Source organism: Hyla sarda, chromosome 1, assembly GCF_029499605.1.
Source record: "Hyla sarda isolate aHylSar1 chromosome 1, aHylSar1.hap1, whole genome shotgun sequence".
In the NCBI taxonomy this organism is placed as follows: domain Eukaryota; kingdom Metazoa; phylum Chordata; class Amphibia; order Anura; family Hylidae; genus Hyla; species Hyla sarda.
This window is the reverse complement of record NC_079189.1, coordinates 29,032,637-29,055,940: the sequence shown is the minus strand read 5'-3', so window position 1 is coordinate 29,055,940 and position 23,304 is coordinate 29,032,637. Positions and strand designations below refer to the sequence as shown.

General features: G+C 44.5%; 1 protein-coding gene across 10 annotated transcripts in view; it reads right to left on the bottom strand.

Annotated features, from left to right (window-relative positions):
• Positions 1 to 18,583: 18,583 nt before the first annotated feature.
• The window catches only part of LZTS3 (leucine zipper tumor suppressor family member 3), a 169,707-nt gene continuing 164,986 nt past the window's right edge, over positions 18,584 to 23,304 (bottom strand). For 9 of the 10 annotated variants that reach the window (XM_056553366.1, XM_056553368.1, XM_056553412.1 and 6 more), the window contains one exon: positions 18,584 to 22,806. In XM_056553366.1, the coding sequence (XP_056409341.1) occupies positions 22,102 to 22,806 (705 nt within the window). In that variant the 3' untranslated portion in view covers positions 18,584 to 22,101. The remainder of the gene's footprint in view (positions 22,807 to 23,304) is intronic. The other variant, XR_008871461.1, reaches the window with a different exon arrangement.

Here is a 23,304-nt window from a genome sequence, read left to right as displayed (position 1 = left end):
CAGGGCAGGATATTATGTGGTGACATTACAGGGCAGGATACTGTGTGGTGACATTACAGGGCAGGATACTGTGTGGTGACATTACAGGACAGGATATTGTGCGGTGGCATTACAGGGCAGGATATTGTGCGGTGACATTACAGGACAGGACACTGTGTGGTGACATTACAGGACAGGATACTGTGTGGTGACATTACAGGACAGGATATCGTGTGGTGACATTACAGGGCAGGATATTATGTGGTGACATTACAGGGCAGGATACTGTGTGGTGACATTACAGGGCAGGATACTGTGTGGTGACATTACAGGACAGGATATTATGTGGTGACATTACAGGACAGGATATTGTGTGGTGACAGTACAGGGCAGGATACTGTGTGGTGACATTACAGGGCAGGATATTGTGTGGTGACATTACAGGACAGGATATTGTGTGGTGACATTACAGGGCAGGATACTGTGTGGTGACATTACAGGGCAGGATATTGTGTGGTGACATTACAGGGCAGGATATTGTGTGGTGACATTACAGGGCAGGATATTGTGTGGTGACATTACAGGGCAGGATATTGTGTGGTGACATTACAGGGCAGGATACTGTGTGGTGGCATTACAGGACAGGATATTGTGTGGTGACATTACAGGGCAGGATATTGTGTGGTGGTATTACAGGGCAGGATATTGTGTGGTGACATTACAGGGCAGGATATTGTGTGGTGACATTACAGGGCAGGATACTGTGTGGTGACATTACAGGGCAGGATACTATGTGGTGACATTACAGGGCAGGATACTGTGTGGTGGCATTACAGGACAGGATATTGTGTGGTGACATTACAGGGCAGGATATTGTGTGGTGGCATTACAGGGCAGGATATTGTGTGGTGACATTACAGGGCAGGATATTGTGTGGTGACATTACAGGACAGGATACTGTGTGGTGGCATTACAGGACAGGATACTGTGTGGTGGCATTACAGGGCAGGATACTGTGTGGTGACATTACAGAGCACGATATTATGTGGTGACATTACAGGACAGGATACTGTGTGGTGACATTACAGGGCAGGATACTGTGTGGTGACATTACAGGGCAGGATACTGTGTGGTGACATTACAGGGCAGGATACTGTGTGGTGACATTACAGGACAGGATACTGTGTGGTGACATTACAGGGCAGGATACTGTGTGGTGACACTACAGGGCAGGATACTGTGTGGTGACATTACAGGACAGGATACTGTGTGGTGACATTACAGGGCAGGATACTGTGTGGTGACATTACAGGGCAGGATATTATGTGGTGGCATTACAGGACAGGATACTGTGTGGTGACATTACAGAGCAGGTTATTATGTGGTGGCATTACAGGGCAGGATACTGTGTGGTGACATTACAGGGCAGGATACTGTGTGGTGACATTACAGGACAGGATACTGTGTGGTGACATTACAGAGCAGGATATTATGTGGTGACATTAAAGGGCAGGATACTGTGTGGTGGCATTACAGGGCAGGATACTGTGTGGTGACATTACAGGGCAGGATACTGTGTGGTGACATTACAGGGCAGGATACTGTGTGGTGACATTACAGGGCAGGACACTATGTGGTGACATTACAGGACAGGATACTGTGTGGTGACATTACAGGACAGGATACTGTGTGGTGACATTACAGAGCAGGATATTATGTGGTGACATTACAGGGCAGGATACTGTGTGGTGGCATTACAGGGCAGGATACTGTGTGGTGACATTACAGGGCAGGATATTATGTGGTGACATTACAGGACAGGATACTGTGTGGTGACATTACAGGGCAGGATATTATGTGGTGACATTACAGGACAGGATACTGTGTGGTGACATTACAGGACAGGATACTGTGTGGTGGCATTACAGGGCAGGATATTGTGTGGCGGTATTACAGAGCAGGATACTGTGTGGTGACATTACAGGACAGGATACTGTGTGGTGACATTACAGGACAGGATACTGTGTGGTGACATTACAGGGCAGGATACTGTGTGGTGACATTACAGGACAGGATACTGTGTGGTGGCATTACAGGGCAGGATATTGTGTGGCGGTATTACAGAGCAGGATACTGTGTGGTGACATTACAGGACAGGATACTGTGTGGTGACATTACAGGACAGGATACTGTGTGGTGACATTACAGGGCAGGATACTGTGTGGTGGCATTACAGGGCAGGATACTGCGTGGTGGCATTACAGGGCAGGATATTGTGTGGTGGCATTCCAGGGCAGGATACTGTGTGGTGGCATTACAGGGCAGGATACTGTGTGGTGGCATTACAGGGCAGGATATTGTGTGGCGGTATTACAGGGCAGGATACTGTGTGGTGACATTACAGGACAGGATACTGTGTGGTGACATTACAGGGCAGGATATTGTGTGGTGACATTACAGGGCAGGATATTGTGTGGTGGCATTACAGGGCAGGATACTGCGTGGTGGCATTACAGGGCAGGATATTGTGTGGTGGCATTACAGGACAGGATACTGTCTGGCGGTATTACAGGACAAGATACTGTGTGGCGGTATTACAGGACAGGATACTGTGTGGCGGTATTACAGGACAGGAGACTGTGTGGTGGCATTACAGGGCAGGATACTGTGTGGCGGTATTACAGGGCAGGATACTGTGTGGTGGCATTACAGGGCAGGATACTGTGTGGTGGCATTCCAGCATTCCAGGGCAGGATATTATGTGGTGACACTACAGGACAGGATACTGTCTGGCGGTATTACAGAACAAGATACTGTGTGGCGGTATTACAGGACAGGATACTGTGTGGCGGTATTACAGGACAGGATACTGTGTGGCAGTATTACAGGACAGGATACTGTGTGGCGGTATTACAGGACAGGAGACTGTGTGGTGGCATTACAGGGCAGGATACTGTGTGGCGGTATTACAGGGCAGCATACTGTGTGGTGGCATTACAGGGCAGGATACTGTGTGGCGGTGTTACAGGGCAGGATACTGTGTGGCGGTATTACAGGACAGGAGACTGTGTGGCGGTATTACAGGGCAGGATACTGTGTGGCGGTATTACAGGACAGGATATTGTGTGGCGGTATTACAGGACAGGATACTGTGTGGTGGCATTACAGGGCAGGATACTGTGTGGCGGTATTACAGGGCAGGATACTGTGTGGTGGCATTACAGGGCAGGATACTGTGTGGCGGTATTACAGGACAGGAGACTGTGTGGCGGTATTACAGGGCAGGATACTGTGTGGTGGCATAACAGGACAGGATACTGTGTGGCGGTATTACAGGACAGGATATTGTGTGGCTGGGTGATGAGTGATATCTATCTTCATGATAACCAAACTACCGCAGCCGTCCGAGAGCGACCATACCAGTGGTCATTTACACATAGTAATATCAAACACCAAAGACCAAGGTATGTATTTAACACATATTAATCTTTATTGCAAATTCCACATAAAAATCATGTTAAAAACATGTACAAAGAGGTAACCTGGTAGCACAGGTGAAGAAATTGGAAAGAGAGGAGCTAGCATAAATGATACATGGGCATATAGGAATTTAATAAAGTAATGGAGGGTAAATATACTACATGATCACAATCACTACCAATAGTGAGCAAAAAGGAAATCAAATGATGTCATACATAGAGCATGGTAGTGAAAGAAATATAGCATTAAAATATAGCAGTATATAACAAAATGGAAAGATAACACCAGCGCTGAATAGATCCTGTACAAGCTGCCTAGATACTACAGGTGGATCTCTACAGGTGGATCTCTACAGGTGGATCTCTAAAACCACCAACAATGGAGCTGTATATACAAAATATATATAAATATGTATCTGTGCTCTAATAATAAAAACTACAAAATAGTGATAGAAGCTCACTTACTAAAATCCTGATGGGGAGTGTACTCGGAATCTCTGCCCAGAGGTAAGTTCTTGTCTCCACTTAAAGCTGTAAGTCCGTGTCCTTGATAGTATGGAGCTTTTTGTGCTTGGAGTAGTTTTCAGGAGTCCGTGGTTCCAGTCAGCCCATTAGCCGGGAGATCTGCCCCGGCCAGTGGTGTCTCGCTGGCTTGCTGTACTGTTAGTGGATTACGGAGCGCTGTGACCTAGCGCTGTGAGTGACGTCACTACTACAGGGAGAGCACGAGGCCAAAATGCAACTAACGCGTTTCGGAAAGTACCGCTTTCCTTCATCAGAGATGGATTATCCTCTTACGTCACAGTGATTTATAGCAGTACCATATTCCACACCCTCACTGAGACTTATTGAGAGTATTACTACCACCATTCAATGGTTGCCTCCTGCTCATACATCCTGTATATTAGGAATACCAAAAGTCCTTGTATAGCAAACATTCAGAAAACACATCTAAAACGCACAATATGAACCTGGCCCAATAAATTCTTCAGGAAATATGAATACAAAGGCTGATTTGCAAAAGAATTAGGTTTAAAGGGGTACTCCGGCGCTAAGACATCTTATCCCCTATCCAAAGGATAGGGGATAAGATGCCTGATCGCGGGGGTCCCGCCGCTGGGGACCCCATGATCTTCCACGCTGCACCCCGTTAGTATCAGTCCCCGGAGCATGTTCGCTCCGGGTCTGATTACTGGCAATCACGGGGGGGCCGGGGCATTGTGACATCACGGCCCGCCCCCGTATGACGTCACACTCCGCCCCCTCAATATAAGCCTATGGGAGCTTGACGCCACAATGCTCCGGCCCCCGTGATCGCCAGTAATCAAACCCGGAGTGAACATGCTCCGGGGGCTGATTTTAACAGGGTGCTGCGTGCAAGATCACGGGGGTCCCCAGCGGCGGGACCCCCGCGATCAGGCATCTTATCCCCTATCCTTTGGATAGGGGATAAGATGTCTTAGCGCCGGAGTACCCCTTTAACATCTTTACATATGCGCAAATAATTCAAAATCAATATTGAGTCCATATGGAATCAAAGTATTTAAATTAAAAATGCATTTTCCTTCAGCTCGTCGCCTCCCCTCCAATGTTTTTTCACATGTTCCATTCCCAAAAATTTGGAATAGGCAAAGGAAGCATTATGGCAATCCAGATAATGTTTTGATAATGGATGACCTGCAAATCTCCTCTCTATATTATAGATATGTTCCCCTATTCGTGTGGAGAGGAGGCGTTTTATTCTTCCAACATAAGTTTTGCCACATGGGCATTGTATTCCACAGGTCACCCCCTTTATTTTACAGTTTATGTGAGTTTTTATAGTCTTTTTATATGAACCGTTTCTACTTTCAACATCCAACATTGCTTTTTTTTTCCTTAGTAATTTTACATCCCTTATAGGAATGGATGAAAGCCCGGTTTCTGGAAGAATATACCGTATTTTTCGCTCCATAAGTGGGAAGGAAATGTCTGTGCGTCTTATGGAGCGAATGTGTGTGCCAAAGTGCAGGAGCGGAGAGCAGATCCTGGCTTGCGGCATGGAGGAGGGAAGGCTGCAGACGTGTTGTCCCTAGGAGGGCCAGTGGGGGCCATGGCCCCCCCCCCCTTGTGCCCTTCAATTTAAAATAAATAGGGATGTCCCGATACAATCCATTTGCACGCATCATTGTTGTTCTATGGAGGAGCATGTGACACACACGTCACTCCACCTCCTCCCCCGCGCCCAGCGTAATGCTATGGAGGAAGCAGAGTGACGTATATGTCACATGCTCCTCCATAGGACGCCATGATGCGGACGGGAGGACTGGAGAACGGGGCAGTGGAGCGGCAGCACACGACAGAGGACAGCCGCAGGTGAGCTGTCTACAAGGAGGGGGCTGCTGTCTAAAGGGGGCCTGCTGCTGTCTACAGGGGGTCCCTGCTGCTGTCTAAAGGGGGCCTGCTGCTGTCTACAGGGAGTCCCTGCTGCTGTCTAAAGGGGGTTCCTGCTGCTGTCTACAGGGGGTTCCTGCTGCTGTCTACAGCGGGTTCCTGCTGCTGTCTACAAGGGGTCCCTGCTGCTGTCTACAGGAGGTTCCTGCTGCTGTCTACAAGAGGTCCCTGCTGCTGTCTACAGGAGGTTCTTGCTGCTGTCTACAGGGGGTCCCTGCTTCTGTCTAAAGGGGTCCCTGCTGCTGTCTACAAGGGGTTTCCTGCTGCTGTCTACAAGGGGTCCCTGCTGCTGTCTACAGGGGGTCCCTGCTGCTGTCTACAAGGGGTCCCTGCTGCTGTCTACAGGGGGTCCCTGCTGCTGTCTACAAGGGGTCCCTGCTGCTGTCTACAGGGGGTCCCTGCTGCTGTCTACAGGAGGTTCTTGCTGCTGTCTACAGGGGGTCCCTGCTGCTGTCTAAAGGGGTCCCTGCTGCTATTTACAGGGGGTCCCTGTTGCTAATAACAGGGGGTCCCTGCTGCTGTCTACAAGGGGTTTCCTGCTGCTGTCTACAAGGGGTCCCTGCTGCTGTCTACAGGGGGTCCCTGCTGCTGTCTACAAGGGGTCCCTGCTGCTGTCAGAATATTTTTTTTTATTGTTCTCCTCCTCTAAAACCTAGGGGCGTCTTACAGTGCGAAAAATATGGTAGATTGATTCAAACTATTAAGGTCTTTGAGATTTTTTGTAGTGGGTGCTATTCTGTTGCCAATATTAGATGTTTTCCGAAAAATGAAGATGGGTGCCTTTGGTAATGTCTCGCCCACTACCCCATCTCCTCGCAAAATCTACCAGTTTTTACGCACAATTTTACGAAAAGCAGAGCTTTGACTGTTGTACGCTGTCATTATAGGAACCATAATTTGATCTTGTTTATTTTTATCCTCTGTTTTGTCCTTGTCAGCCAGTAGTAAATCCCTATCAATTTTCTGGACCTGTTTGATTGTGTCCTCTAGAGCGTTCCTCTTATATCCTTTCTCGAGGAATTTTTCTTGTAGTTCCATGGCTTCCTTTTTGTACTCCTCATTTTGTCTACATTTTCTATGAAGACGGGTAACCTGGCTTCTGTGGATATTATTAAGCCATGCAAGTGACAGCTATTAAGATGAATATAGCTGTTGCTATCTGTTATTTTTGTGTAGGTTTTGGTGTGGATTCCATTATCCTAAATAAAAATGGTGAGGTCTAAAAAATTAATCTCTGTTCGACTAATGGTAGGTGTAAAAGAGAGAAAAAAAATCATTTTTATTTAAATTATTTAAAAACAACAGCAACCCATGTTCAGACCCCTTCCAAATAAAAATGATGTCATCAATGAAGCGACACAAGAGGACCAGGTCTGACGCCAGGCCCATGGTAGGGAGGATATTCAACTCCTCCCAATGACCCATGTATAGGTTTGCATAACCTGGCGCAAATTTCTTCCCCATAGCGGTGCCCCACATCTGCCGAAAAAATTCACCTTCACATAAAAAATAATTGGGATTTAAAATAAAAGATATGCACTCCCCAATAAAATCAATTTGGGCAAGGGGTAATGTGTTGTCCTTCCTCATAAAATGTTCCGTTGCTTCTCTTCCCGTCTTGTGCTCTATTATCGTATATAAAGACGTGACATCCAATGTACAGTGGTCCCTCAACATACGATGGTAATCCGTTCCAAATGGACCATCGTTTGTTGAAACCATCATATGTTGAGGGATCCGTGCAATGTAAAGTATAGGACAGTGGTCTACAACCTGCGGACCTCCAGATGTTGCAAAACTACAACACCCAGCATGCCCGGACAGCCGTTGGCTGTCCGGGCATCCTGGGAGTTGTAGTTTTGCAACATCTGGAGGTCCGCAGGTTGAAGACCACTGGTATTGGAGGTTATACTCACGTGTCCCCGCTGCTCCAGACCGTCACCGCTCGTCACCGCTGCCCTGGATGTCGCCTTCCATCGCTGTCACCGCGTCCCCGGGGTGTCCCCGCCACTCTGACAAGACCTCTGCTTCCCCGGCATCCTCGCTCTCCGTCGTTACGCACGCCGCTCCTATTGGATGACGGGACAGCGTGCACGGCGACGTGATGACGACGATGGAGAACGCCGACGATGCAGGGGATCCCGGAGAGGATGCGCCGGAGCCCCGAGGACAGGTAAGTGATCGTCAGCGGACCACATGGGGCACCGTAAACAGCTATCCGGTGGCAGCTGAAGCAGTCTGCGCTGCCGGATAGCCGTTTATGCGATGGCCCCGACATACAAAAGCATCGTATGTTGATGCTGCCTCTGAGAGACCATCGTATGTTGAAATGGTCGTATGTCGGGGCCATCGTAGGTCGGGGGGTCACTGTATCTAATATGTACTCCAGATGCCATGTCAACCCTTCCAATACTTGAAGAACTGCACCACATATTTCTGTAGCTGTGTGTCAACATACTTAGACATATTCAAAGTTAGACAATTAATGCCTGGTATAATAGGACGCCCTGTGGTTTAGTGGTGGACTTGTTCTTAATGTTGATGAATTCAACTTCTTTTTTATTAGGAATGTCTTTGTTTGTCCCCACTTGGATCAAATCCATAAGTTGCTTCTTAAAGGGGGCCGTAGGGTCACCCGGGAGTTTCTGATATGTTTTTCCATCCTGCAGCAAACGCATTGATTCTTCATGGTAATCCTTGGTGTTCTGTATTACTATACTGCCCCCTTTGTCGGCAGGCCTTATTATGACACGGACTTACAGCTTTGCGGGATCTTTAAAGGGGTATTCTGGGCAAAAACATCTCATCCCCTATCAAAAGGATAGGGGATAAGAAGTCTGATCGCGGGGGGCACGCTGATCTCCCTGCAGCCGCCCGCATTCTATACATAGCTGCGTCTGAAGTTCCGGAAACCTCCGGACTTCCGAGACGGGGACGTGACATCACGCCACGCCCCCTCCATTCATTTCTAAGGGAGAGGGCGTAACGGCCTCAATGCCCCCTCCCATAGACATGAATGGAGGGGGCGTGGTGTTACGTCCCCGTCTCGGAGGCTTGGAGATTTCCCAAACTTCAGACGCAGCTACGCATAGAATGCGGGCTGCTGCAGGGAGAGCGCGATCAGACATCTTATCCCCTATCCTTTCGATGGGTAGAGATTCCGAGTACACTCCCCATCAGGATTTTAGTAAGTGAGCTTCTATCACTATTTTGTAGTTTTTATTATTGGAGCACCGATACATATTTATATATATATATATATATATATATATATATATATATATATATATATATATATATACAAAATATAGCAGTTAATACTCAATGACATAAAAGGCATTACCAAACACTATAGTCATGCACCCTGCCTGGACTCCCCAAGGGGAGGTTGTGAGAGAAGTCCAGGCTGGGTGCATGACTATAGTGTTTGGTAATGTCTTCTATGTCATTGAGTATTAACTGCTATATTTTCATGCTATATTTCTTTCACTACCATGCTCTATGTATGACATCATTTGATTTACTTTTTGCTCACCATTGGTAGTGATTGTGATCATGTAGTATATTTACCCTCCATTACCTTATTAAATTCCTATATGCCCATGTATCATTTATGCTAGCTCCTCTCTTTCCAATTTACCAGTTTACCTCTCTGTACATGTTTTTTACATGATTTTTATGGGATATTTTCAGTAAAGATTAATCTATCTTCATGAGCAAACTGTATTAACAAAATCCCAGCATGCTCCAGTGATGCCAGATATTGAACTTTATTGCCCCCCTAAAAAAAACCTGAAGGGAGACAATATGGTCAGACATATTTGGCATACTAAAAAGACCACAGACTTCTATGTTTCTGAGCAGAGTCTAAACAGCAGCAGCAGAGACGACATGATAAAGCAGCAGTAAGCAATCTAAAGTGTACTTAAAGTGAGTGAGATCTCTTCCCTCTTTGCAGCTTGTGTGTGTTTCCAGGCATATCCCCTCTATTTCCCTCATCCTTTCCCCATAGACTTGTATTGCTTGTAATCTGATCCCTGACTGAGCTGAAACCAAACCCTAAGTGGACCAGAACAAATCTGAACTGATTTTCGGAGAGGAAGGCAGTCTATTCGTGTTTCCCAACCAGGGTGCCTCCAGCTGTTGCAAAACTACAACTCCCAGAATGCTGGGAATTGTAGTTTTGCAACAGCTAAAGGCACCCTGGTTGGGAAACACTGCCTTAGACACCTGTTACTAATGGGGATGTTTTGAATATTCTGCTTTCTGAACAACTTTTTTGTTAATCATCATTTGCATATAATTTACATATTTATCCATCCTGTGACTTCCATAATTCCGCAACTTTTACTTCTCGGTGTCTTTTAAGTGTATTTAAAAGAACAGTAACTAGGGGAGATTCATCAAAATCTGTGCTGAGGAAAAGTCGACCAGTTGTCCATAGCAACCAATCAGATCGCTTCTTTCATTTTTGAAAAGGTCTTTGAAAAATAAAAGAAGCAATCTGATTGGTAGCTATAGGCAACTGGGCAACTTTTTCCTCAGCACAGATCTTGATGAATTTGCCCAATTTAATAAATCTAGAAACTTTATCTAAAAGGGTCTTCAAATTTCAATCCAGTCTTAGGTTATGTCCACACGGCGGAAATTTCGCAATTCCTAACAAATTCCATTCAAGAGTACCTGTCCCCAAACTAAACTTTTCATATATTGTTCCTTATGTAATTATAAGACACTTCCCATAGACCCCTCCCATAGACTTGCAGTGAGGGGGCGGGGCGTGACGCCACACAGTGGTTGGGAGCCAGAACCTCCAGCGCTTCCAGAAGCAGGTACAGGTGGGTGCCGCATGCTATATTGCGGGGGTCCCCAGCGGCGGGACCCCCGCGATCAGACATCTTATCCCCTATCCTTTGGATAGGGGATAAGATGTCTAGGGGTGGAGTACCCCTTTAAAGCAAAGCCCCGCCCCTTTTTTCCCCCAAACTTATCGTTTCACATGCTCTAGCACTGGAGGAGAGGGGAAGAGGAAGAACACAATATGGAGGCATCTTATGACAGAATGTGATTTGGGGCAGAACAGGATCAAGGAAGACAAGGATATCATGGTGTATGTTGCTTGTATTTCCATTTAATATAACAATAAAGCAAAACAACAGTTTCCAAAAAAAAGACCGAACTTTATTTATTAATTTTTTTAATCCCATCTTTATCTCTAGTCGCAAAACCTCGCTGTGAATCCTCCTATAAAACGTCTGCCTCGTGTTAGTATTTCTAACAGATATGTTTACATACTGTATATACAGAAATAGTTCTATTTATATCAAAGTACACTTGTTTTATATATATATATATATATATATATATATATATATATTTATATATAATGTAGCAGCATATCAAATATGGATCGAATCCTGTTCAACTCAACAAACCAGGTCACTTACTTAAAAATTGCCAGGAAATCCTTATGTTCAAAGTTCTGCATTATTTTTAGGGCACCCACTGACTAGATAGAATGGAGGAGGCCATTTGGGGAACTGATCCAAAATGATAATAACCGGGGGTGGGGGACCAATAACTTCTAAAATGTTTACTACGCTTTGTTTGTAGGCCTTAAAGCAAATCTTCAATGACTTAAAGCGTTCCTGTCATAGTGCAAAAAAAAATAATAATAATAATAATAATAATAATAATAAAAAGTGATATTTTATTCAGTACTTAATCCTGATCATGTACATGTAATTTTTATCTGTCTAGGACCTATATATCCCAAACAAATAGCATTTATATGTTGCTTACTTGCTTTGTGTTCTTGCCTTGTGGAGGGGCGTGTCCATCTCTCTCCCTCACTGTGATGACTCATCTGCTCTGATTCTGGGAGCAGCCTGGCAATCTACAAATCACTGCACAGTAGTTTTTATGCATACATTTTCTATCTGTTGCTAGTAAAGCTGGATGCTAATCAACATAGCTGTCACTATGTGTGTCATTCAGCTTTCACAGACTCCTGAATGTCTGATCAGCTTCTCTGTCATTCATGAGTCAGAAAGCTTTGGCTGTTCAAGCATGCTGGGAGTTGTAGTTTTGAAACAGCTGGAACTGCAGTGTTTGTAAAGCACTGTGTTCGAGCAGTGTTGCCTTTATCTGTTGCAAAACTACAGCTAAAACTCCCAGCATGCCCACACATCCTTTGTCTGTAGTTTTGCAAGAGCTGGAGGCAACACAGCTGGAGAATACACGGCTCTAACAGAGTTTTACAAAGATGGTACCCCCAGCTGTCGTAAAACTGCAATTCCCATTATGGGAGTTGTAGTTTAGGAACAGCTGAAGGCTGTAGTGGTGCAATGGTGATCTCCTATACTGGATACCAACACACTTTACGGCCAGTATCCAGTATGCTGCAAAATACAGAGCAGTCTGTCTGCATAAAGACAGATGACCCCTAGTGGCGGCTATTTTCATTTTTGATTTTGTATTAAGATTAACATTTTTTTTTTAAATAAATGTATATTTAAAAAAAGTCATCAGTAGTATTAGAAAATATTAAAAGTGTTTCATAATGACAGTGCCTCTTTAACATTATGGGGGTTTTAGTAATACCTAGGTAACATACGCAGGTCTTCAGGGCCATTGTATCACTAGGCATTGAAGGTCCATTGCCTAGGGTGGCACCTTGATGAAGGCGACACCAGAAAACAGTCATTTTCTTTTCTTTCTCCCTCTTCTTTATCCTTGCAGAAATGTTCAAGCATTTTGGATCAGTCAACAAATGCCCCCCCCCCCCCCCCCAAACTTACGGAGACAACGGGTGCCCAGTAATACATAGTAAAATATACATGTGCAGGTGTCCTGTTATGCACAGCATTGTGTTAAAAGTGGAACATTCAACAGTAAATTGGGTGATAACACATCTCTTCACCAGTAAATCACTGACAACAGTTCGTACGGCATAAACTATGAAATAAAAGAACAGAAAATAGGTTTTTTTTTGTCCACATATATTTGCTCTCATAGACACCCTGCATTCTTTTTCGCAGTTTTTTTTCTCCATATAAAATTATATTTATATATATATATATGTATGTGTGTGTGTGTGTATATATATATATATATATATATATATATATATATATATACACACACACACAATTATTTGCCTATTTATATATCTGTGCATGCACACACAGGCAGCTAGTCACATGCACACGCGTGCACATTTACACGCACTCACGCAACGACGCACGCATACACTTTATTGCAGGCTCCCTCGTTGCTCTGTATCATGTGCAGGACACAGTCATTGGGGCAGAGTGGGTGACAATGGGTGGGGATGGGGCAGGCTGGTGACTGACAGGGGCATGTGACCTTTCCGAGATGTGGACATAGGAATGTTACACAAGAGGTAATCCATTTTTTCTTTTCTTCTTGGGCTAATAGCAAATACAGCGGAGTCTTTGTCATGTTTAATTAAAAAAAAATATAATAATAATTAAAAAAAATTTGACATCTTGCCCTACTGTAGTAGACAGTGATTATTTATGTTAAGTTTAACTGTAGAGAAGAATAGCAGCTTAACATTTAAAGGGGTACTCTGCCCCCTGGACATCTTATCCCCTATCTAAAGGATCGGGGATAAGATATCTGATAGCGGGGGGGGGGGGGGGGGGGGGGTTCGGCCGATGGGACTCCCCGTGATCTCCTGCGCGGCACCCCAGGATTCCGCTGCACAGAGAGAACCCTGCTAAGTGCCGGATGACAGGTGACCACAGCCGTCACGCCCCTTCCATTCATTTCTATGGGAGGGGGCGTGACGTCAGTGTACTTCTGCTCCACACCTGTCACGCCCCTTCCATTCATTTCTATGGGAGGGGGCGTGACGTCAGTGTACTTCTGCTCCACACCTGTCACGCCCCCATTGACATGAATGGAGGGGGGCGTGGCATGACATCACAAAACGAAAGCCACAAGCTGGCCTTCTAAACATAAATGTTCAGAACATCGGGGTGCCAGCCCGGAGATCCCAGTGGCCGGACCCCCTCACCATCAGACATCTTATCCCCTATCCTTTGCATAGGGGATAAGATGTCTAAAGGCCGAGTACCCCTTTAAAACAAAACTCTCGAGTTTAATTTTCAATCTCAATACAGTCTGCAAAAAAATTGAGAGCCCTATACTTACTACTCTACCGGACTCCGCCTGACACAGTGATTCTAAAGGCCATAACCTTAGAATTTTTAATTATTATTTTTTTTTTTGCATGATGAGTTGAATTACTTAATGCCATTTTGGTGCCAATAAATTGATAAACATTTTTCTTCATTATTTGGGTGCAGAGAGGGTAAGAATGTAAAATGGAAAAGAATGTAATTTCGGATAAGGTAAGGGGTTAAATAATATACTTTTTTTGGACACCAATATAGTTACCCTTGAAAAATTTGGCTTTAAATAAGAAGTTTTTTTTAATAAAATTTGAAATCCCATTGGTATAACAAAGAAAGATCTCGTATATTACAGATCAGATCTTTCCAAGCTAACAGACGGCTCCACTTTATTTGCCTTCCATGATAAAGATTGGCCCAATACTTCCCAAAATTGGCCCAAAATTCCATGTTGCATTATTTTTATTTTTTTGGTAACAAAATATATTGTAAACCTTATTTTTGTCAATTTTTGGCACAGTCCTAAATCTAGAATTTGAAGACATTGCTTTTACAGTAATGAGATTCTATTTAGTGATGGAATGTAACTCTCAGAACGGACGCGTGACAGGGTAGAGGCTGTTGGGTTAAAAACGGAAGCTTAAAGGGGTACTCCGCCCCTAGACATCTTATTCCCTATCCAAAGGATAGGGGCTAAGATGTCTGATCTCGGGGGACCCCCGCGATCTCGGCTACGGCACCCCAGATATCCGATGCATGGAGCGACCTTCGCTCCGTGCCGGATGACTGGCAATGCAGGGGCGGAGGCTCGTGATGTCACGGTAACACCCCCCTCATGATATCACAGCCACACCCCCTCAATGCGAGTCTATGGGAGGGGGCGTGACGGCCGTCACGCCCCCTCCCATAGACTTGCATTGAGGGGGCGTGGCCGTGACGTCACGAACCTCCAACACTGCAGCCTACGCTCTAAACGAACGCTGGGTGCAGCAGAGAGATCCCTTTGCATAGGGGATAAGATGTCAAGGGGGGGGAGTACCCCTTTAAGTGATGACTACTGAGGAATGACTCCAAAGAAACCTTCTGAAATGGGGTTAGACAAAGAAATCTGCTCCATTAACAGCTCCACTATCATCCACAGGCCATGTCTGGTATTGCAGCCCAACTCTACTCAAATCAATGCCGCAAAACCTGACACATTCGACAATGAGTGGCACTGTTTTTGAAAAAAGAAAACTTGTATAAACCCATTAAGTTTCACAATGGCGTTAGCTGAGGTATAATGCTGGTCACACACGGGGATTTGGCTCTTTTTTTTTTTTAATCTATAATTGACATGTATTGGACCTCGGGCAAACATACAATGAAATTATTGAGGATATTTCACCACGAAGACGCCATGCTGTTCTTTGACCCCAACCAAAGATGAAAGGAACTAACATCACTTGACTTGGCATAATTGTAGAAGTTGAAGGCATCTAAGAGTACGTTCACATGGGCGGGTTACGAGTGTGTTTCCCCATGCTGGTGTTCCGCAGACGATTTTACACAGAGCAAAATCCCCAGCAGACCCCCATGGAGGTCAATGTAGTCTCCTGCAGCTTTTCCACTGCGGAACTGTGTGGATGTACCCTCATAGTAGTTGAAGACATCAAACAGTAGTTATAGACATCTAATGGGTGACCAAACTCAGACATTTTTTTTATACCATTAGGTAAAAAAAAATTTTGGCCATTTTTTTTAAAGGGAATGTGTCACCAAATGTGATAATTTTTTGAGCGTAAACATTTAACATTTTTAAAATGTTTTTAGAAATATATATATATTTTTTTAATTACTTGTCACAAAATATGAAAAATGAAATAATAACTTGTCATATCTCCCACAGTTGACCAGCAGAGGGAGCTAACATGAGAAATCTGGGGAAAGCAAGCAACTTGTCTGGCTGCTGCAAATTAAACCTCGCCCGTCTACCTTCCTCCTATGTCTATGTGCAAAAGGAGAGGGGGGAGGGGGTTTTGTAGTTTTTTTCAATTCCACTGTCACCATTTTGTTGGTGTCTGAAGAGTGGTAAAGAACAGACTAGATGTCTCTAGATGTGCAGTAAGCAGCCCATGCTTTTCTATGAGACACTCTCAGTCTTAACTTTCTTATGCCCTGTGCCTGCCATAAAGCAACTGTGTAGGTGTTGTGAAGTGACACACCACAAAAGAGGTTACAGTAATGGCAGCCCCCGGTAAACACTTTATTAATAAATAAAACTACATTGTCCTAAAACTAAATACATAAATTGAATGTTTATGAAAGTATTGGGTGTGAACACGGCCTCAAGGTTCATGGGAATTACTGTTTTTTACATTGCAGCAGCTTGTGATTTTATGACACCTATGTTCCTGGTGTGAATCCACCCGACTTCTGTCATTTCTGTCATTCTTCATGATATTTAAGTGCATATTACCGCTTCAGAACAAAATATTTAGATGATATAGGAGTTACAATATGGTTTCTACACTGTAGCATCTCAAGGCTCCATGGTACAAACCTTACTGAAGGCTCCTCCCCAGCTTATATCCTCCTCTTCCTAAAAAGGCATTAATTAGGAGGTGCATATTGTCATGTGACAACTAAGTTCCACCTATGAGGTTCCTTACTCTGCTTATTTCATTCTCCTTTCCCTAAAAAGGGAATCAGTTTGTCACATGACAAATAAGCTCCTCCCAGTATAGGTAAAACTTTAAAGGAGATGATTGTCTCATACCTAAAATGACTTCTCCTATCTGCAAGATGGGGGATAAGTTTAAGATCCCAGGGGCCCCCAGCGGTCGAACCCCCCCCCCGCAATCCAAAATGTATCCCCTATCCTGCCCTATCTCTATGGGAGAATCGTTCGGCTATCTTCGGGCTCTCCCATAGAGATATAGGGGAGTGGTGGCGCCCACTTCAGGCGGGGGTCGTGACTAGTGATGAGCGGCATTGGCCATATTCGAATTTGCGATATTTTGCGAATATATAGTGAATATTCGGCCTATATTCGCAAATTTAGCGGATTCATTATATTCGCACATTCGCATAAGTGAATATTTGCATTTTCGTGTATTCGAGGATTGGTTGCTAGGGATGTTGTTGATAATCTCTGACAAGTGTATTTGCATCATTCTAATTGGCCCACAAGTGCAAAGAAGGAATATGCGAATATTCACATATGTGAATATACACATATGCGAATATGCGGAAAAACGAATATTCTCAATTTTGAATCTATAGCGAATATATATTTGCAATATTCATGAATTTGCGATATTCACCATAAAAATTTGTAATGCGAATATTCGCGCCCAACACTATTCATGACATGCCACTCCCAAGGAGAAATGGGGCTCCGTACAGGAGATTGCAGGGGGCCCCAGCAGTCAGACCCCATGCAATCTAAAACTTATCCCCTATCCTGCCCTCTCTATGCGAGAATCGTTCGGCTATCCTCGGGCTCTCCCATAGAGATATAGGGGAGTGTCGGCGCCCACTTCAGGCGGGGGTCGGGACATACCGCTCCCAGGGAGAAATGGGGCTTCGTACAGGAGATTGCAGGGGGCCCCAGCGGTCAGACCCCATGCAATCTAAAACTTATCCCCTATCCTGTGGATCGGGGATATGTTTTTTCCGCAATTTTAAATATGAGACATCCAAATGGCACATGGAGGTCATGAGATTTAACTAGATTACGCAAACAATTTGATGCCTAAATTTTCATATTTATAGCAATACTGGAAATCTCAAGTGGTTCATCAATATAACAAGCGATGGCTGGAGCTTCCCCTTTTATTGATTAATCAATAGGCCGGAGGCCCTGTGTGTGACCAGCTTTAGATGCCTCATTACCGAGTTATAAGACACACTATGGTTATGTAGCACATCTCCCTGTCCATCCACCTGAAGTTCTTGCTCCAAGCTCTGACCGTTGTCTACGCTCGTCGTACCGAACACAACTCCAGGACACTCTTGATGCTGGATTAGTAAACAAAACACACTCACGATTCTTTGCAGCATTTTTGTATGGAGTAAAATCTAGCATGCTAAAATCTACCCACTGTGAACTGTGGATTATCACCAGGGTAACACTTGCTAGCGGTGGGTCTGTAATACTACAGCTCGGAGAAGCTCTCCGCTCATCTTAGATCCTGGCGTTTTACTGTACTAGTGGTGCTGCCACTAAATCCCTGAAGAAGAGGGAAGAGGCCATCTATTCCTGAAGTTGTACAGCACTTTTCTTTGGTTTTATCCCTGGGATTTTTATTTATCAGACTCTGTCTCAGCATGTAGCAGGACTCTGTGGTGGTGAGAAAGTCTTTCCAGTCTGTATGTTGTCTCGAAAGTTAGTCCAGAACCAACTTAAAGGGGTACTCCGGCCCTAAGACATCTTATTCCCTATCCAAAGGATAGGGGATAAGATGTCTGACTGCGGGGGTCCCTCCTTTGGCGGGACCCCCGCGGTCAGACATCTTATCCCCTATCGTTTGGATAGGGGATAAGATGTCTTAGGGCTGGAGTTCCCCTTTAATGATACATGGTTCAGATATCTACTACTAAACCCAGGTATACAACAAGGCTATGGGTATTCATGTCTGGCTAAGGACTCATCGATGACAACTCTATGCCTGTGCTAACCCAATCTTCCCTAAAACATAGCTCTTTGGATGGTGACCTAAAGGTACCTCTGTGTAATATGGCATGACATGACACCCCAAAACATAGCTCCTTAGATAGTGACCTACAAGTACCCCTATATAATATGGCATGGCACAGAAACCCCAAAACATAGCTCCTTAGATAGTGACTTACAAGTACCCCTATATAATATGGCATGACATGACACCCCAAAACATAGCTCCTTAGATAGTGACCTACAAGTACCCCTATATAATATGGCATGGCACAGAAACCCCAAAACATAGCTCCTTAGATAGTGACCTAAAAGTACCCCTATATAATATGGCATGGAAACCCCAAAACATAGCTCCTTAGATAGTGACTTACAAGTACCCCTATAATATATGGCATGGCACAGAAACCTCAAAACATAGCTCATTAGATAGTGACCTAGAAGTACCCCTATATAATATGGCATGGCACAGAAACCCCAAAACATAGCTCCTTAGATAGTGACCTACAAGTACCTCTATATAATATGGCATGGCACAGAAACCCCAAAACATAGCTCCTTAGATGGTGCCCTAGAGGTACCCCTATGTAATATGGCATGGAAACCCCAAAACATAGCTCCTTAGATGATGCCCTAGAAGTACCCCTATATAATATGGCATGGAAACCCCAAAACATAGCTCCTTAGATAGTGACCTAGAAGTATCCCTATATAATATGGCATGGCACAGAAACCCCAAAACATAGCTCCTTAGATAGTGACCTACAAGTACCCCTATATAATATGGCATGGCACAGAAACCCCAAAACATAGCTCCTTAGATAGTGACCTAGAAGTATCCCTATATAATATGGCATGGCACAGAAACCCCAAAACATATCTCCTTAGATAGTGACCTATAGGTACCCCTATGTAATATGGCATGGAAACCCCAAAACATAGCTCGTTGAATGGTGACCGAAAGTTACTTCCATTTACAGGTGAAAATTGAAAAATTTGAATTTCTTTCAGTAATGCCACTTAAAAGGTGAAATTAATATATTAAATAGACTCATTACATGCAAAGCAAGATAGTTCAAGCCGTGATTTGTCATAATTGTGATGATTATGGATACAGCTCATGAAAATCCCAAAGCCCCCCCCAATTACTATGATTTGGGGAGCCATGTCATCTACTGGTGTTGGTCCACTGGGCTTCCTTAAGTCCAGGGTCTACACATCCGTCTACTATGAGATTTTGGAGCACTTCATGCTTCCTTCCGCAGACGAGTTGAAGTACTGAAATAAATGAACTTTTGCATGATATTCAAATTTTTCGAGTTTCACCTGTAATATGGTCATATACCAAATTCAAAAGAATGTCCCTGGAGGTTACAGGGCAAATCAATCATTGACAACCTTTAAGGGGTTGCCCACTCGCGGGGAAAACCCTTTACTAGATCAGGTGACCGGAGTCTCGCGAAGCAGGCGAAGATACGTCTGGATGTAAAATTCTCCTTTTGGTCATTTTAGTTTGTGCGAGAGATGTGATGTATTACGTGGGACACACTGATTGGTGGAATAAGGACGGAAATTACATCAATAGTACATCATAAAAGAAGGCAGACGGCGTTTGTGAACGCATTAGCCTCACTACCCTTGACAAAGCTGATTCGTCAGCGAAACGTCGGGGAGTCTAGTAGTTAGGTGTTTTAATACAGCGTGCATAAAGGTGGCTTAATAATAAAAATAGGGACCCGGCACCAGGTGCAATTGTGTGTTGTAGTAGAAGCACACAGATTATAAGCATTGACCTGGTCTAAATAAGTGTCCCATTATAGAGAGAGTGGTATTGTCTCTGCAGAGAAACACCACCTTGGAGCTGTTGGAATTTTAAACGTTGTGTGGGGTATATTTTAATCATTAACTAATAAAGTTACTATCTTAGGGGGGGTTTCTAGTAAAGGGTTTTTCCCGTGAGGAGGCAACCCCTTAAAGGATGTTATTCACCTGTTATATGGCATAGTAGGGCACCCCAAAACACAGATCCTGACCTAGAGGTACCTCTATGAGAAAGAGAGAGAGTGAGAGAAAGAGACACTCTTTGCAGCTGCTCTCAATTCCACCAAGAATTATAGATACTGAATAAAGGATTCCACTCTATAACATCAGAAATTTGTTAACATTTTCTACATTTTGTGGGTTTTCTAAACTTGACCTGTCCCATTTAGAACATCCATTATCGTACAAAGAGAAAACAGCTACAAACAGTATCTATCTCTCCGGGGGAAAAAATGTGCGCACTGATCGCTCGGGACTCTCTGTGATCATCTGAATTTTCAGGGACTATTTCTTCAAGAAAAAAACCTAAACACCTAGCTATACATGTCAGATTTCTCTGGCTTATGTCCAGCCCAGGGTACAAGAATGTTCAGGGAAACCAAAAAAATGCCTAAAAAATTTAAAACCTTCTTAGAATAGTTATAATCTTAAATGGCTACTCTGCTGCTCAGCGTTTGGAACAAACTGTTCCGAACGCTGGAGTCGGGAGCTCGTGATGTCATAGTCCTGCCCCTCGTGACGTCACACCCCATCAATGCAAGTCTATGGGAGGGGGCGTGACAGCCGTCACGCCCCCTCCAATAGACTTGCCTTGAGGGGGTGGGGCTATGACGTCACGAGCTCCCGGCACCGGCTCCAGTTTGTTCCAAACGCTGAGAAGCAGAGTACCCCTTTAACACCAACCTTCATGGGGACAACAGACGGACTGGTAAATGATCTCACGGTCAGTAAAGTTATCAGTCGTTCAGACTTACGAAACATATTGTTATGTAATACTAGAGGAAAAACCTACCTGCTAACAAAGAACACTTACTACCATCCCTTGAAATACCTTTTTGGGGATAATTCACAGTAAACAGTGCCTAAAACGGTGGGAAGTATATTAAAGGTTGCTAGATTTCACTGCACAGCAGAACTTCCTTTGCTAGCCAATATGGCTAAATAAACTCAGAATCCAAGTCACTTTGACCTTTTCTTTTTCTATGAGTCCTTAAGGATTAAGGACTGGTAACAGTCACAACACTGCACTTCCCATTGACTGCCCAGCGGTACATTACAACAATGTAACACACCTTTCCGAACCGGCAGTCAGAGGGAAGTGAAGGTGCAAGGGAAAAGAAAACAGACATATAGCATCATTGGCGGCATAACAAACCGTATACCATAAATGTTTCATCTGCAGTTAGATTACAGCAAGCACTTGAGACACCTCATCGAGTCCTTCAGTGTCGTCTTGGATGGAGTCAATGGTCCCGTTAGACTCTGTTAGGTCTTTTCCTGATACCATGGGCTGGAGTAGGTAGCACATGCACAGTGAGTAACTAGCTGTGTACACTCAAGTCAGTTGTCCTTATATTTCGGTGGACTCTATCCTCTCCAACCTTGATGGCGTCCAAGGCTTCTTGTCTTCTGCTGGCGGCGTGGTGGCCTTTGTGGTGACCTCACTGATCTTTTGCTCCAGTTGTTGGTTTTTCTGATACATCTCCACATAGTTCAGCTGCAGCTGCTTCTGATACTTTATGACTTTTTCTTTCTCTTCTTGCCACGTACGTCGCTCTTCCTCAAAGTCCACCACCTGCTGTTCCCGCTGTTGTCTCTCCAAAGCCAACTCCATCTGGAGATTCTCCATATCCTTCTTAAGGGTGCCCACACTGTCCTCGTTTTGACGTTTCATCTTGGCCTCATCGCTCTCGCAGGCCAGAGTGTCCCTCAGTTTTTCACTGAGATCCATGGTGTACGGGTTCTGACCGAGATCTGACAAGGTTTCCTTCAGACCTGCGATCTCCTGTTCACATTGACTTAGCTTCTCCTTCATGTGCTGGGCTTCGCTCTGCTTTCTCTGCATTTCATTCTCGCAGATCTCCAGACTGACACTTTTCGAGCTATAGGAATCTTTAATGGATGCGATCTGCTCCTCTTTCTCCCGTAGCAAGGCCTTGACTTCTTTTAGCTGTGTTCTAAGGCTAACTATCTCATTGAGTTTCTGGGCAATATCTGCCTGGGCATCTTTCAATTGCTGTTTCAAAAGTGATATCTCCCCAGCTTTCTGACAAACCTGCAAAGAAAAGCACACATTTCTGGGATGAAACAAACATTTGGGCAGTATACAGCTACACAGTAATATTTGATTCCAAAAAAAGTAGTGGTGGAATCATGGAAACCCCTGGACTGCAACACAACTTCCTTGTTTTCCAATTGGTTTTCCAGTTGAAAATGTTCAATTGTTTAGAATTCTATACGGGTTGCAAGGTCTGCAATCTTGTTTCCCATATGGACACCTGAAATAGTGGTTGCGTTAAAGCAGTACTCCACACCTAGACATCTTATCCCCTATCCAAAGGAACTTCGCTCCGTGCCGAATGACTGGGATGCAGGGCGGAGGCTCATGATGTCACGGTCACGCCCCGCTTGTGACGTCACGGCCATGCCCCCTCAATGCAACTCTATGGGAGGGGGCGTGATGGTCGTCACGCCCCCTCTCATAGACTTGCATTGAGGGGGAGTGGCCGGGATGTCACGAACAGGGTGCGGCCGTGACGTCACGAGCCTCTGG